The sequence below is a fragment of the Apium graveolens genome, chromosome 6, assembly GCF_009905375.1.
Source record: "Apium graveolens cultivar Ventura chromosome 6, ASM990537v1, whole genome shotgun sequence".
Lineage (NCBI taxonomy): Eukaryota > Viridiplantae > Streptophyta > Magnoliopsida > Apiales > Apiaceae > Apium > Apium graveolens.
Window position 1 is genome coordinate 178,469,508 of NC_133652.1, and position 18,044 is coordinate 178,487,551.

The window sequence follows — 18,044 nt, forward strand, 5'->3', positions numbered from 1 at the left end:
TTTGATATCTTGACTGCATTATCTTTGCAAACCTTTCATAGAGTTTGGCATTTGTAGAACCAAATATGATATCATCAACATATATCTGTACCAAAAGTAAGTCCTTTCCATGGTTGAGGTAAAATAATGTTTTACCAATTATTCCTCTGTGAAATCCACTTTCCAGAAGGAATTGAGCTAAAGTCTCATACAATGCTCTTGGAGCTTGCTAAAGGTCATAAAGTGCTTTGTCAAGTTTGTAGACATGATTTGGAAATTTTGGATCTACAAATCCTGGAGGTTGTTCAACATATACCTCTTCTTCCAATTCTCCATTGAGAAAAGCACTTTTCACAACCATTTGAAAGACTTTGAACTTTTTGTGAGCAACATAAGCCAAAAAGATTCTTATGGCTTCCAATCTAGAAACTGGTACAAATGTTTCATCATAATCAATACCCTCCTGTTGAGAGTAGCCTTTAGCAACCAGCCTTTCTTTGTTTTTTGTAATTATGCCATCACTGTCAGTTTTGTTTCTGAACACCCATTTTGTGCCAACAATTGATCTGTTCTTTGGTCTTGGCACTAGGGTCCAGACTTTATTTCTTTCAAATTCATTTAACTCTTCCTGCATTGCTTGCACCCAATTAGCATCTTGAAGAGCTTCATCCACTTTCTTTGATTCAGTCTGAGATAGAAAAGAATTCTAGAGACATTCATTTGATGTTGTAGTTCTAATTCTGATACCTACTTTAGGATCTCCAATTATTAAGTGAGGTGTGTGTGATTTGGTCCACTTCCTTGCAGATGGAAGTTGATTTCTAGAACTGGATCCTCTTCAGCATTTTCTGATGCCCCCTGTAGTTATGCTCTCTGAGACTTCAGAATTTGAGTTAGATCCTTCAGGATTTGAAGAATCAGAGATTCCAGAATTATCAGAATCTTGCTCATCAGAACTTGATGAATCAGAACTTGAAGAGCCAGTGACAAGTTCTGATATTTCTTGAGAGTCTTGAGTTTTGGTAGGATCTTCAGCTTGCTCTCCTTGAATAGGTGCATTTTCCCTTGGAGTAGTTACCACAGTTTCAATGACATCAGAACTTAACCCATCAGAACTTACATGATCAGGATTTAGGTCATCAGAATTTACAGAATCAGAATTTAAATCTTCATTTTTAAATCTCAGCTGATCATGATCATTGAAATCTTCAAGTCTAGTAATCTTTTTATCATCAAAAGATACATTGATAGATTCCATGACAACCCTTGTTCTTAAATTGTAGACTCTGAAGGCTTTTGTGGAAAGTGGATATCCAACAAAAATTCCTTCATCAGCTTTTAGATCAAATTTTGATAGCTGTTCAGGATGGGTCTTAAGAATAAAACACTTGCAACCAAATACATGAAAATATTTCAGATTTGGCTTCTTTTTCTTTACCATCTCATATGGTGTTTTTCCATGCTTTTTTATCAATGTAGCATTCTGCGTAAAATAAGCAGTCTGTACATCCTCAGCCCAAAAGTAGGTTGGCAGCTTTGCTTCATCAAGCATAGTTCGTGCAGCTTCAATGAGAGTCATGTTCTTTCTTTCTACAACTCCATTTTGCTGTGGAGTTCCAGGTGCAGAAAATTCCTGCTTAATTCCATTCTCTTTGCAGAACTCTTCCATGATTGAATTCATGAACTCAGTGTCATTATCACTTCTTATGGTTTCAACAGAATCTTTAACCAACTTATCCAGCTATCTGACATGATCAGTCAAAGTAGATGCAGTTTTATTCTTCTTGTGCAAGAAATACACCCAAGTGTATCTTGTGAACTCATCCACTATAACCATAGCATATTTCTTCTTTGCAATTGACATGACATTTACTGGACCAAATAGATCAACATGCAGTAAGTGATAAGGCTCAAGAATTGAGGATTCAGTTTTTCTCTTGAATGAAGATTTTCTTTGTTTTGCCTTTTGACTTGAATCACAAAGGCCATCAGGAGAAAATACTGATTTTGGTAGTCCTCTCACAAGATCTTTCTTTACTAGCTCATTTATGTTGTTGAAATTTAAATGAGAGGGTCTCTTGTGCCAATTCCAGCTTTCTTCAATTGATGCTCTACTCAACAGACAGATTGCAGAACCATCAGAACTTGTTGAAAGTCTGGTTTCATAAATGTTACCATGCCTGTAACCTTTCAGAACTATTTTTCCTGTAGAATTACTTACAACTTCACAGTGTTCTTCAAAGAAATCCACATGATAACCTCTGTAACAGATTTGACTCACACTTAGCAGATTGTGTTTACGTCCTGAGATAAGAGCCACTGATTCAATGATGACATTCCCAAGATTGATATTGCCATATCCCAGAGTTTTTCCCATGTTGCCATCTCCATAAGAAACTCCTGGGCCAGGTTTCTCCACAAAGTCTGATAGCAGGGATTTATTTCAAGTCATATGTCCTCAACATCCACTGTCCAGAACTAGGATGTTTTTCACGTTGCCCTTCAATCATGAAGACCACTATTGGTTAGTTTTAAGGACCCAGTCTTGCTTGGATCCTTTGGCCTTTTTAAGTTTGTTAGCATTTGCAGCGGATTTAATTTTAGAGTTTATGCTAACATGCTGTTTATCAGAATTTATATAAGACTTTGCATCAGACTTTACACTAGAAGGAATAATACTAACTTTCTTCAAAGAATGTTTTATTTGATAATACTCATAGTACAAACTACGATATTCCTTACAAGTATAAATGGAATGCCATAAACTACCACAATGAAAACAAGGATTTTATGGTTTAAACCTAACAGACTACCTCTTAACTCCTGATTTAGGAGGTAAAGAGTTTATATCTTTATTTTTCCTGCAAAAAGAAGCAAGATGGTTAGAGTTTTTACAGTTATAACATTTCTTTCCAGGAGCATTAGGAACAGGCATATAATTATTGGTTTTATTCACACCTTCCTTTCCATTCCTATTTTTCCTAACTTCTTTTACCCTGTTAACATTTCTAATCTCTTTCAGCTTATGCTTAAGCTGCTTCTTTGTCATTAAGCCTATGTTAACTTCAGCTGGTTTTTCCTATTTTAATTTGTTAGAAGTTGACTTTTCCTTGACTTCTGTCCTAGACTCTTTCATCTTTTTAGAATCAGACTTTACAGTTTTTGCTACAAACTTAACAGGATTTACCTTTGGCTTAGTAGTCTGTTTAACAACAGTTGGCTCAATTTTCACAGTTCCTTTCTCACTTTTATCATCTCCATACCCTAAACCTTCTTTCCAGTTTCCACTACTTAGTATATCCTGAGTTGTTCTGCCAGAGTTAGTCCAAGTTATGATGATCTCTCTTTCCTTTTCTAAATAATTTTTTAGAGATTCATTCAATTTTAGTACTTCATCTCTAACATACAAAGCCTCATCTCTTTCTTTCTTAGTTTGATAAAGAAAAACTAACTCCTTTTCTAAATAGTCATTTCTATTTTAAAAGCAAGATTTTCAGATGTTAATCTTTCACATGTTAAAGTATGATCTCTATAACTAATGAACATGGTTTTAAGATATAATCTCAACTCAGTAATATCATCAGTATGAAAAGCATAAGTTGTTTGAGGTACCTTCAATTCAGCAGTTTCAGTACTGCTATCAGCATTTGCCATCAAAGCATAGTTCACCTCATATTCAGAATCTAAAGGGTCTATCTTGCTTTTCTTCTTTGTGACAAGTGCCTTGCCTTTGTCACTTTTTCTTTTCTTGCAGTTAGGAGACATGTGGCCTCTTTCACCACAATTGTAGCATTTAACATTTGAGTTGTTTCCTCTGTCATACTTTCCTTTGCCTTCAGACTTTCTGAATCCTTTCTTATAAGAACTTCCACCTTTCTTGGGAAACTTCTTGCCCTTTCTGAATTTCCTGTAGGCTATCTTTGTGATACCCTTCACCATAAAAGCACATAGTTGCATCATCTCTGCATCAACATCAACTTCAGATAAACTTTCAATTTCTGAATCATCATCATCAGAATTTGATAACTCTGAATCAGACTTTATGATGCGAGCCTTTCCTTTGCCCCTTTTTGAGGCAACCACTTTAGGAGATTCCTCCTCAGCTTTAAAAGCAACTGTCCTTGACTTTCTTCCATGCCTCTTGCTCCTTTGATCCATCTCAAGTTCATAAGTCTTGAGCATACCATAAATTTCATCAAGAGTAGTTTCAGTAAGGTCATAGTTGTCTCTTATGGTAGTTGACTTCAAATCCCAATTTTCAGGGAGAGCTAAAAGGAATTTTAGATTTGAATCTTCAAGATCATATTCCTTGTTCACCAGTGAACGATCATTCAAGAGTTTGACAAACATGTCATATAAGTCAGTTAATGACTCATCAACTTTTGAATCAAAGTGCTCATACTCTTGAGTGAGTATAGTCCTCTTGTTCTTTTTGATTGCATCAGTTCCCTGGCATCTTGTCTCCTAAGCATCCCATATCTCCTTTGCAGTCTTGCATCCAATTACCCTATTTGACATGACATTATCAATGGCACTATGCAGCAAATGCCTTACCCTTGCATCCTTGGCAATATATGAGATGTCTTCAGCTATATAATCACCTTTCTCCTTTGGTATGGACTTTGCTGGTTGATCAGCAACTGCCACAGAGAGCTTGCTAGGCTTATATGGTCCTTCATTAATTCTGTCAAGGTATTCTGGATCTGTAGCTTCCAGAAACATAGCCATCTTCACTTTCCATATGGGATACTCAGAAGGTCTTAGTATGGGAACCCTAATAGTCTCATATCGACTGTGGGTTTGAGTGTTTTGAGTTTCTTGAGTTTTGGTGGGCTTGGTTGAAGTTTGTGTTTCTTCAGACATGATTGTTTGGATCTTTACTGTATGTGTGTTAACAGAAAAGCTCTGATACCACTTGTTAGGTCACGCAACACTGTAGAAGGGGGTTGAATACAGTGTTTATACAGTCAAATCGATTTGAACACAAGTATGCAACAAAGATCAATTATATTCAATAAACTCTGTTACAATATGAACTGTTGTTCTCTCAGTGATGAACAAATATCACTAAGAGCTGTTAGGTTACAATGAATAATGTTTCTCGATAATGATAACACATATAGTGTAAACCCTAAGCTGTGTTTGTATAGTACATAGTTACAAGATATATTGTAATTGATATGGAATACAATTTTGTCTCCTAAAATATATCAATCAGATATCTTCTACAAGTCTTCTAGTCCTCTAACTCTTTCCATGCATATCTTCTATTGTTTTAGTCTCGATCTTCTCCTGTAAATCAGCCGCATTCCTTATCTGAAAGTCTTCCCGCACTTAATTATTGATATGTATCTTCTGACACTTTAAGTTCTGATATTAAGCTCCGACTTCAGTAAGTCCTGATTTCAGTAAGTCCTGATATGTCCTGTTGTTAAGTTCTAAAAACTAAACACAAATCATATTAGACATGACATCTCAAATATATCAAACATATAAACCATTAGTTTTCGAAGAAATCGAACTTTGTAAAATGACCTTATCTTACGGACCGTCAAGGAATACGATAATCACATTACAATCACGAATCTAAAATTCTACAAATCAAAACCGAAGTACAAGGTTTCAACGCATAAATGACTTATAAGAAAGGATTTACCCCACGAATCGCTTACGAAGATTTTTTACGAAAATGAATAAGCGACCAAACAAATACGTAATCGAATAAATAAATGCATCAAGCCATGCAACTTCCCATGCAAAACATATAAAATAATTAGTAAGAATGTAACCAAGGATTGACAATCAAACAGTAACCAATCAAAGAGCATAGTAACCTAGCTAAGGCAAATAGTAACCACGCATGTAGGTTATAGTACTTGGCTATAGTTTTGGCTTTAAAAATTAACCGTGCTAGAAGATATGTACTAAGATATGTATATCTAGGATTATATACACAAATAATGTATCACTTATTCAAGAAGCAACCAAGCAACAAACAAAATTTTCTCTCTTCTCTTTCCAAGAAGAGGCATTCAGCCCCTTTGAAGAAAAACAAGAAACACAAACTCAAACCTCAAGATCTAGCCATAGATAAATGCTATAATTAATTCCAAAGCTTCCTAAATGTACTAAGATAAGTTAAATATTTCATAGCATTTCATTAAGGTTTGGATGGTTAAATAAATCCATGAAAGTGATGATGAATAGTGCCAAATAGTAAGTTTCTTGATTTCTTTATTTTCATGGAAATATTTAGGATACTTAAGCATACCCAAGCCTCACAAAAATAATCCATCAAGAAGAACACTTTCCAAGCTACCAAAAAGGTAGAAATCTTTTCCCAAACTTTGTTTAAGGTTTAAGTTTCAAGAAAAGTATGGATCTTCGTTATAAACTAGTTTTGATGGTTGTTATGTTGGTTTCTTGATGATTAGTTAGTTAGATGCTAAGGTTGATATTGTGGCCTCAAGAACTTAATGTTCTTGAGAGGATTAAGTGTTAAGATGATGGTATGATTATTGTTGGTTATTCATTAGTAGTTTAGAGCGAAAATGAAACTCAAATCGCGAGCGTAACTTCGATAAAATGAACGAATTGTAACCTTAAGTTTTCTGCAGAAATTCATAAATTATAAACTGTGATTTATTCAAAAGTAAGACTTGAAAATGATAGAGCTTGTTTTAAGGATCGTTTACGAGATCGAATCGCTTAATTTCAATTTATGGTTCCAAAGTTAGGCCTGTTTTAGTAAAAATGATTTACGCGATAAAGACTGCTATGAATTACGAACTTTGGAAGTATAAATGATCGACTTAAGAGTATTAAAAAATTATGAAATTTTTACAGAGAGTAAGAAATGGAATGTGTTAACTTCCATAAAAATTTCAAGTAAAAATTATGGATTTTTCAATTTTATAAAAATGTCGGAGCCGAGATCGTGCGAGTAGAAATCCTTAAGAGTCGCGAGTGAAGCCGAGTGGAAAAAGTAAAAGAGATTTATGGACACAAAGGATAATGAAAGAAAACAAAGTTGAGTACTCGTACTTTATTCAAATAATGAGAGTGAAGCGAGTCATGTAAAATGGATAGTAAGTATTGCGTATTTATAAAGTGACGATAAATACGATTATAATCTAATGGAACGATAATGTTCTTGATTATAGATTTCCGGACGAACTCTAGAGCACCCTCCACCTTGAAACACCCATGCAAGTTTATAAACCCAACTCCATATATTATTGCGTTGTGAAGACTGTTTTACTGTCTTTCGTACAAATGTCATGTTTTCCATGATAGTAAAATACAAGTTTTTACGTATCAATAATGATTGAGTTTACGATGAATATATCGTAGAATATTTTAACGCTATGGTAGAGCGTGATGTATAAGTCATAAGACCGAGTGTCAGTGAGCTTTTATAAAGTGTAAACCCGGGAATCATCCCAGAGATGTTTTGGACGATTAAAAGTCCGTACTTATTTTATTCCAAGGGACTCGATGTCCCCTTGCGAAATACTATATTATTTTGAATTTATTTAAAATGATTTCCAAAGATCATATTCCCTCAACTATATTTAATTACTCGAATAATGAATATTATTTCAGATATTCATTTAAATAGGAGAAATTTTCTCCAATGATTATTTTATTTGAAAATCAATTATTTAATATTTTATAGATCAAATTAAATTCTTAAACATAATTTAGTTGAGGAATATTATTTCATATATTATTTTAAAATAGAATTATTCGAGATTTAATAATTTAATAATTACTTTTTAATCATTAAATATTTTTAAATGATTTATTATCATTTAAAAATCATAAAAACTATTTTAAAATATTTTCTGAGTTTTAGAAAATCATAATAATACTTTCAGATCATCGGAAAATATTATCTCGACGTATTTTAAATATTTTGACTATAGTGTCAAAAGAAACTCACCCTTAAATACTTAGCTGTTGACAACCGTCAATTCACAATATCTTAGTACTTCCTCCGAAAATTCTCTGAAGTACATATATACATATATGAGATGAGTTGTGTCTATCAACAAGGAAAACTCTTAAGGAACTTCGATATAATTCAAGTTCCAGATTTATATTAAGATTGTTGAAAAGGAAAAGAAGGGGTAGACTCTAGTACTTTGTGTACTGTAGCGACTAATAGTGTGCCACATGTAAACACGTGAAGTATGTGGAAATCCTGGATGTATGGGCCACACATAATATGCCCGAATGCGGAAAGGGTGACAACTGGATGTATGGGAGTCGTCGTTCTACTAGTAGAGAATAATAAATATTTACCGTTATACGACTGATCATCGTATTTCAGGGGCTCCGATGAATGTCCCATTCTTCCAATTGAAATTGAGATGCAATACCGTAACTCAAGCCTAGGTGTTGGGTTTACCATTATGGTATTTGCAGACTAATAAGTCAATCTAAGAAATATTTTGAAAAGAAGTGTGTATCGCCAAGAAAAACTACTTTAAACGAACATATATATATATACGGAATCAGATAAGAATTTATTATACAGTCTTTTTATACTGAACATTATTATGCTGGGAATTATAGCTCACACTTGTTTTCTTAAAATGACACAACACAATAGTGAACCAACATGCCGGTCAGAAAGCTCACTTCCCGGAAGCGAGTAAGAAATGGCCAGCTTTTCCGTAGATTGTTTGGTGCAGTGCCACAGGTAGACCGTATATTCTGGATTGAGTTTCAGTTGTTTTTAGTCCGGCTTATATTTAAGTATGACTTATGTAAGGTAGTAATAAAGAAACGTATATTTTACCGTCGGTCTAACCTCAAGTGAAGGTTACACCCGTGGTAAGACTTAATTAATTTTGGTCTATAATAACTATCACCTTGTGGCATTAATAAATTCAGTAATGTATTGTTCGTTTCCAAGACAATAACCTGTAAGTGTGTGTGTATGTTGATAAGTGTTGGGTTATAGATGTGTGAGTATATATATAATATTGTGCAAGATAAGTGTTTAAACAGGATTCAAGATGGTGTGGCCTCCTAAATCCTTGACCCCGGATTTGGGGCGTTAGAGAAATGGTATCAGAGCCTTAGGTTATCAAATCTTGGAAATGATAGGAGATAAAATACGTAGACATATGAATAATAATAATCAATTAGAACTCAAATCGAGTTCGTTGTCATACTGCATGGGTAGTCTTGACAACTTTACCCTCATGAGAATCCCGACTCTAAGTTAGTAACACTTTGCCAATTGTGCCAGGTACCAGTGGAGCCTATGGGGGAGATTGACCCTATTGATGATGTTATGCCATTTGAGCATGACCCTACTCTCGAGCCGGAGGACCCACCTATTGATGACTCAGAGGATGACCCTACCAAGGATCCCCCGGAGGAGGAGACTGACTTCCCTACCCCTATAGCAGATGATGTCCAGGAGCCCCATGATGATGACGTTGAGTGGAAATACATAGAGATGTACCCTCTCCCGACTGTTCATCCTCTCATCCCTCACCCAGGGATACTGAGCACCTTTCCCTCCGCTGATGATGACGAGTATGATGAGATGGAGGCATAGACTTATGAGATCCATAACATATCCTCCAGTGACCCAGAATCGCTCTTACCACCCCCAGCAACCATCCATATGGCAGTTTATGATTGGATTGTGGCTCAGCTGAATATTGAGATCACTGTAGCATCTTCCCGCATTATTAAGTTACGTCAGGCATTATCCGCCGAGAGAGCTACTAGACTTGGGTACCTCGGGGACTTTAGGGCTACTTTCCGCGGCCATAGCTCACCGATAGATTGACGGGATTGAGCTCCGCACTTGGGTTGCAGATGAGGATGACTGAGATGGGAGGATACATTCCGGTAGTTGATGCTGAATTGATGCTGGCTAGAGCGATGATGAGGGTCTAAGACCTCACGCGCAGTGACACAGATTGAGGAGATCAGTAGCTATATATGGACCTTGTAAGGGCTGGGTGACTTGTCACCAATTTTGTTACGATAACTCATAGTAGATAACATTCCTAGATCTCCAGGGTGCCCGATTTATGTATTTTGATATTCAGTATTCAAGAATTATGTATTCAGCAATTTGTATTCAGGATGTATATATTTCTCCCCAAGATATAGTCTGGGAGACCTTGATTATATATTATCTATCAGTTGTTAAGAAATTGCTTTACTTATTATTGTACCCTCAATAAAAGCATGCCAAATATTTAAATGCATGCGTACGTACAAATAAATTAATTAAAATATAAATATATGCAACAGTATTAACACCATCTTCATTAGAAGAACGATGCCACCCCATAGAAGAGGAACCAGGGCTCATCCCGCAGAATCTGTTAATCAAAGGCAGGACGAACCTGACCATGTTGTGAATGAGGAGAGTGAAGGGGACTTAGACTTTAATGAATTTGATGAAGAAGAATAGATGGAAGAAGAGGCTGAGGATACCCACGAAGGGGGAAATCCCATTAATGAATTTATGGATCTTTTAAGGGAAAATCTGAACCGACAACCCCTTCCTCCACCGCTACATGTTGTCCAACATACTGCTGCTACCACCTTCAGGGCGTTTAAATCTTTGAAACCCCCGGAGTTTCTAGGATCTGCCGACCCTGTTGAGGCACGGGCCTGGCTTAAGGAGATAGAGATGTCTTTCGAGATACTAGGTGTTGAAGAGTGACACAAGACCATCTTCGCCTCCTACATGCTAAAGGGGGAAGCTAACTATTGGTGGAAGTCCAAGCATAACCTCGAGTCTGACGCTATGATCCCATGGGATAGATTTACGCGGTTTTTCTTAGACAAGTATTTCCTTAGGATTATGGAGACTCGGATGGAGATCAAGTTTCTAGATTTGAAACAGGATAAAATGACGGTGGCGGAGTACGAGGGCAAGTTTACTGAGTTGTCGTGGTTTGTACCAGAATTTGTGAATACGGAAGAGAAAAAGGTGTGAAGGTTTCAGCTTGGGTTGAAGCAATGGATTTGGAACCGAGTGGCGATGCTAGAGCTAACAGATTATGCCACCCAAGTGCATAAGGCCTCAATTGTTGAAGCAGGAAGTGAGCAAAGTTTGAAAGAGAGTGAATGTAGGAAAATGAAGATGGGAAGTCAAAGAGGAGGAGGAACTTGGAATAGGAGCCTTCCGAGCAGGTTTATCACGGGAGTGATGTCCCAACCTGCGAGAGGGTCCAGGTTTAGAAAGTCCCCAAGTGAGAGTGTTGGCCAGGGTGGCAAACAATCTAGGGCGACATTTCACAGCCAACCCCATGCCCCTATACCAGAGTGTCGAACATGCGCAAAGAGACACTTCAGAGTGTGTGTCCAGGAAAGAGCCCCTCTAAAGTGCTTCAAATGCAACCAATTAGGACACCTTGCCCCAAGTTTCCCACAACCAGGAATGACATGTTTCCAGTGTTGAAAGATAGGGCACGTAAGTAAGGATTGCCCCACAACAAGGCCACCGACTTCAGGGATGAGTAGAGCTGCTTCCAACCGGCCTCCAGCTGCTAGGACTTTTAACATGACCATTCAGGATGCTGTCCGGAACACTGATGTGATAGCAGTTACCTTCTGGTTAAATTCCAAACGTGCAAATGTCTTATTTAATTCCGGAGCGACCAAGTCATTTATATCTCAAAATTTTGCTAAGAAATTAAATCTTATTGTTGTACCTTTATGTGAGGTATTACAAGTAGAAATAGCAAATCGAGAGATCATTCATGTAAATCAAGTACATCCTAAATGCGAGTTGAAACTAGAAGGAAAAGTATTTGAGGTTGACTTAATCCAATTTATGTTAGGAGAATTCGATGTGATCCTAGGAATGGACTGACTATCGAGTAACAGAGCACATATATATTGTGAGAAAAATAAAACAAAAATAAGAGTGCAAGATGGGAAGGAGATAGTGTTTAAAGGTCAACGACAGACCCAACAATTTCTAACCATGGTCCAGACCAAGAGATTGTTAAAGAAAGGTAATGAGGCCTATTTGACCTATGTGATGGACACTAAGAAGGAAGTCCCTGACTTATAGAACATACCCGTAGTGAATGAATTTGAGGATGTCTTTTCAAAGAACTTATTAGGATTGCCACCCGACAGAGAGATAAAATTTGCTATAGAATAGCATTAGGAACGACACCAGTATCTAAGGCCCCATATAGACTAGCCCCAGTCGAGATGAAGGAACTAGCTTCTAAACTACAAGAATTATTAGACAACAAGATGATAAGACCAAGTGTGTCACCATGGGGTGCACCAGTGCTGTTTATAAAGAAGAAGGATGGTAACATGAGGCAATGCATAGACTATCGAGAGTTGAATAAAGTGACCATCAAGAATACGTACCCTTTCCCTAGGATTGACGACCTATTCGACCAGCTTAAGGGTGCTGTGCACTTTTCCAAAATAGACTTGAGGACAGGGTATCAGCAGCTGTAAATCAAGACTGAAGATATATCCAAGATCGCCTTTTGCACTATGTACGGATAATATGAGTTCTTAGTCATGTCATTCGGGTTAACCAACGCACAAACAACCTTTATGGATTTGATGAACAGAGTTTTCAAGAAATACCTAGACATATGTTTCATAGTCTTCATAGATGATATTCTAATCTACTCAAAGACAGAGCAAAAACATGCGGAACACTTGAGGATAGTCTTAGTGGTTTTGAGGAATGAGAAGTTGTATGCCAAGTTCTTAAAATATGAGTTTTGGTTAAAGAAAGTTCATTTCTTAGGATATGTGGTGAGTAGCGAAGGAGTCATGATTGACCCCGCCAAGATAGAGGCGGTATCCAATTGGGAAAGACCGACTACCCCAACCGAGGTTAGGATTTTTGTGGGCTTGGCGGGATATTATCAAAGATTCGTGCAAGAATTTACCAAGTTAGCCGGCCCATTGACTAGGCTTACCCGAAAGAAGGAAAAGTTTGTGTGGACGGAGAAATGTGAGGAGAGCTTTCAGGAGTTTAAAAAGAGACTGGTGTTGGCACCAGTACTCGCTCTTCCCGATTGAATGAGAGAGTTTGTGATATATAGCGATGCCTCACACAAGGAGTTATGATGTATGCTCATGCAGCACGGAAAAGTGATCGCGGTATGCATCTCGGTAGTTGAAGGAGTATGAGATAAGGTACCCTACCCACGACTTAGAATTAGAGGCCATAGTGCTTGCCCTGAAAATCTGGAGGCACTACCTGTATTGGGAAAAATGCGAGAATTACACAAACAATAAGAGCCTCAAGTAGATTTTTACTCAGAGGAATTATAATGAGAAAGAGAAGATGGCTAAAGCTGATTAAGGACTATGATTGTGAAATTTTGTACCACCCATGTAAAGCCAATATGGTGGTTGACGCCCTCATTAGGAAAGAGAGACTTAAAATGATAATGACATCTGAGGAGTTGATTAAGGAATTTAAAAATATGGAGATCGAAGTGAGGATAACCGGTAAGGGATCTGAAGGACTATTTGAAATCAGATTAGTACCGGAACTAGCTGAGAAAATACGAGTGTGTCAGGAGAAGAAAATGAATAAAGAAAGAGAGACATTGACCGGTGAGGAGGTCATATGTGAAAAAGATGAGAGTGGGATCATAAGGTATGCATCCCGAATTTGGGTTCCGAATGTGCAAGAACTAAAAGGTGAGTTGTTGTACGAAGGTCACAGCTCCAGGTATTCCATCCACCTAGAAAGTACAAAGATGTACCGCGACCTAAAAGAATATTATTGGTGGCCTAACATGAAGAGAGATGTAGCAGAGTGGGTCAGCAAGTGCTTGACTTGTCAGAGGGTAAAGGCTGAACATCAGCGACCGAGTGGACTATTACGGCCCCTAGAAATTTCGGAATGAAAATGGGAGCATATAGCTATGGATTTTGTGACAGGCATACGAAGGAATAAAACCAATCCTGATGCCATATGGTTCATCATAGATAGACTGACCAAGTCTGTGCACTTCCTGCCAATTAATGAAAGGTACACCACAGACAAGCTAGTGGATATTTACCTGAAAGAGATCGTAGTAAGGCACGATGTTCCCGTTGCTATAGTGTCATATAGGGATCCAAGTTTTAACTCTCAATTTTGGAGAAGTTTTCAATAATGCGTAGGCACCCGACTAAACATGAGTACAACTTACCACCCCCAAAGGGACGGGCAAAGTGAAAGAACTATCCAGACCGTAGAAGATATGCTAAGGGTATATGCCATTGACTTTAAAGGAAATTGGAATGACCACTTATCCCTGATTAAGTTTGCCTACAACAATAGCTATCACGCTAGCATATGAATGCCCTCGTATGAAGCTCTTTATGGAAGAAGATGCCGATCTCCCTTGTGTTGGGATGAAGTTGAGAACATAAGAGTCTAGGGCGCGAGTTGGTCCAGTAGACCCGAGAAATGATGGGACTCATCAGAAAGAGGCTGGTAGTGGATCAAGACAGACAGAAGAAGTACGCCGACTAGACCAGAAAATATAGAGAGTATGAAGTGGGAGATTCAGTGTTGTTGAAGGTATTTCCGTGGAAAGGAGTAATAAGATTCAGAAAGAAAGGGAAACTAAGTTCCAGATTCATTGGACCCTTTGAGATCCTGAGGAGGATGGGACCTCTATATTACGAGCTCACCCTGCCTCCTAATCTGTAACAAGTGCACAATATGTTTCATGTGTCAATTTTAAGGAAATACCATGCCGATGCGCGACACGTGATAGAGTACGAACATGTAAACTTGCAACCAGACCTGAACTACATTGAGAAACCGGTAAGAGTGATGGACCAGAAGGAACAAGTGCCGAGGAACAAGACTGTCAAGCTGGTCAGAATCTTATGGACAAACCAGAATGTCGAATAGTCAATTTGGGAACTAGAGGAAGCAAAGAAGGAAAGATATCCCCGCCTGTTTTCTATTTGATTCTGGGACGGAATCCTTTTTAGTGGGGAAGACTATAATAACCCAATATTTTGGGACTTTATAAAATATTCGATGAATAGTAACCCTGACGATCGGGGAAAACTTTTTAGCCACACTATGTTATGCGTGGAAAATTTAATTTCCAAGTCGATATTGTGATTATACGTACCTAATTAGTGTATAAAAGCCATTAGGTTTCGAAGAAAATGAACTTTGTAAAATGACCTTTTCTACGAATCGTCAAGGAATACGAGAATCACATTACCATCATGAATCTAAAATTCTACAAATCAAAACCCAAGTACAAGGTTTCAAATCATAAAGGACTTATAAGAAAGGATTTACCTCGTGAATTGCTTACGAAGATTTATTACGAAAATAAATAAGCGACCAAGCGAATACGTAAGCGAATAAATAAAATGCATCAAGTCATGCAACTCCCCATGCAAGATATACAAACTAATTAGTAGGAATATAACCAAGGATTGGCAATCAAATAGTAATCAATCAAAGTGCATAGTAACCTAGCTAAGGAAAATAGTAACCAAGCATGTAGGTTGTAGTACTTGACTATAGTTTAGGCTTTGAAAATTATCCATGCCAGAAGATATGTACTAAGATATGCATATCTAGGATTATATACACAAATAATCTATCATTTATTCAAGAAGCAATCAAGCAAAAAACAAAATTTTCTCTCTTCTCTCTCCAAGAAGAAGCATTCAGCCCCTTTGAAGAAAAATAAGAAACACAAACTCAAACCTCAAGGTCTAGCCATGGATAAATGGTATAAATAATTCCCAAGATTCCTACATATCAAACTAAGGTAAGATAAATTTTTCATAGAATTTCATTAAGGTATGGATGGTTAAATAAATCCATGAAAGTGATAATGAATAGAGCCAAATAGTAACTTTTCTTGATTTCTTGATTTTCATGGAAAAATTTAGGATTCTTAAGCATGCCCAAGCCTCACCAAGCATCATCCATCAAGAAGAAAACCTTCCAAGATACCAATAAAGGTATAAATCTTTACCTAAACTTTGTTTAAGTTTTAAGTTTCAAGAAAAGTATGGAATTTGGTTATAAAACTAGTTTTGATGGTTGTTATGTTGGTTTCTTGATAATTAGTTAGTTAGATGCTAAGGTTGATGTTGTGGCCTCAAGAACTTGATTTTATTGATAGAATTAAGTGTTAAGATGATGGTATAATTATTGTTGGTTATTGATTAGTTGTTTAGAGCAAAAATGAAACTCGAATCGCGAGCATAACATCGATAAAATAAACTAATCGTAACCTTATTCTGCAGAAACACAGAAAGTATAAACTGTAATTTTGTAAGTAATATGTCATAGACCTATTTGTATATTCGAGGATTCAACTCAACTCAAATAAGAATGTAATAAGTAAATAGTGGATCGACCGTCAAAGAGATCTCGCAAAGTAATATCTGTCAAAGGATTCAGAGACAATGTTCATCTACAGACTTGAGGAGTTAATTCACTGGAAGAAGTTCAAGAAGTTGATCATGCCTCAGTGATATAAATCAAGATCGTGGATTTAATCAAGTGACAGAGATCTCGTCAGAGTATCAATTAATTACAAGGATTTAATCTGAAGAAAATCAAAGTGTCAGAGTCAAGACATGAAGAAACGTCACGGAAGTTAGTCACTCATGAACCAGACAGTACATCGAGTGTCAACGTTGAAGTGGTGGAATTGATTCATAAATTTCAGTGATTTTCAGAAGATTTGCAGAAGAATGGTTGCTGCTCAAGACTAGAATTAATTCTCTATTAATTAATTGAGTCATCTAATTTAATTAAGAAAATAAATTATATCTGCGAAGAATAATTTATTTATTAATTGAATTAATTGGTTAATTAATTCTGATTTAATTCTAGGAATTTTAGGAATTTTCAGAAGTTTAATTGGATTAAATTTAAGCTTTAAATCAGCAAGACAATTGAAAATGAACTAGCATGACAATCAGGATTGTCATACCGATTGTCATGCTAGGCCATTTTACATTGTCTCACCGAAAGTCACTCTAGGAGGGTGATTGTCTTGCTAGTTCATTCTGATTGTCATTCTAGTTCATTCAGATTGTCTTGCTAGTTCATTCAATTGTCCTACCGAAAGTCATACAAGCTTAAAGGATTGTCATTCCAATTCAATTAAATCAGCTGATTGATAAAAGGAGCAGAGAAGCAGCATATCATTTTTTAATCAACTCAATCAGAAGACAAGAACAGAAAGCAGCCGCCTCTGAAAAATATCATTCTTCATCTGCAGAAATTCAAGATCAATTTCTAGTTTGTTAATGTTAAATCCAAACCACTAGAATTATTTATCTTGTTCTTGTATATCAATCTAGCGGATTAAAATCCCTAGAACTTAATCTCAAATCGCGTTTAGCATTTGATTCTAATTATTGCAAAAATAGAAAAAGTTCATGTCGAATTTATTCTAGATTTGTGATAATTGATTTGAGATTAATACCTTGTAATCGATACAGTTGTTGTAACACCTTTCAAGTTTAATAATATTTTTATTTAACTTGAATTTTGTTTCACATTTTTTATTCCGCATTTTATTCGATTATTTGGTAACGTTTGTATTCAACCCCCCTTCTACAAACATATTGGGACCCAACAAATTTCTTAAAGCATAAGACTTGAAAATAATATAGTTTGTTGTAAGGATTGTTTAGGCGCTTGAATCTCTTGATTCCGATTTACGGTTCAAAAGTTAGGCCCGTTTTAGTGAAAATGATTTACGCAATAATAACTGCTACGAATTACGAACTTTAGAAGTATAAATGATCGAATTAATAATATTAAAAAATTATGAAATTTTTAAAAAGAGTAATGAATGTACTATATTAACTTCCATAAAAATTTTAAGTGAAAATAGGGATTTTTCAATTTTATAAAAATATCGGAGCCGAAATCGCGCGAGTAGAAATCCTTAAGAGTCGCGAGTGGAGCCGAGTGACAAAATTAAAAGAGATTTATGGAAACAAATGATTATGAAAGAGAATGAAGTTTACGAGTACTCGTACTTTATTAAAATAATGAGAGTAAAGTGAGTCATGTAAATAAATAGTAAGTG

At 36.4% G+C, this 18,044-nt stretch overlaps 1 protein-coding gene across 1 annotated transcript; it reads left to right on the plus strand.

Moving 5' to 3' along the window:
• Positions 1–10,825: 10,825 nt before the first annotated feature.
• On the plus strand, positions 10,826–13,029 carry LOC141665609 (putative mitochondrial protein AtMg00860). The gene is made up of 2 exons (XM_074471597.1): positions 10,826–10,954; positions 12,637–13,029. The coding sequence occupies exons 1-2, from the start codon at positions 10,826–10,828 to the stop codon at positions 13,027–13,029; spliced, it is 522 nt and encodes a 173-aa protein (XP_074327698.1).
• Positions 13,030–18,044: the final 5,015 nt, after the last annotated feature.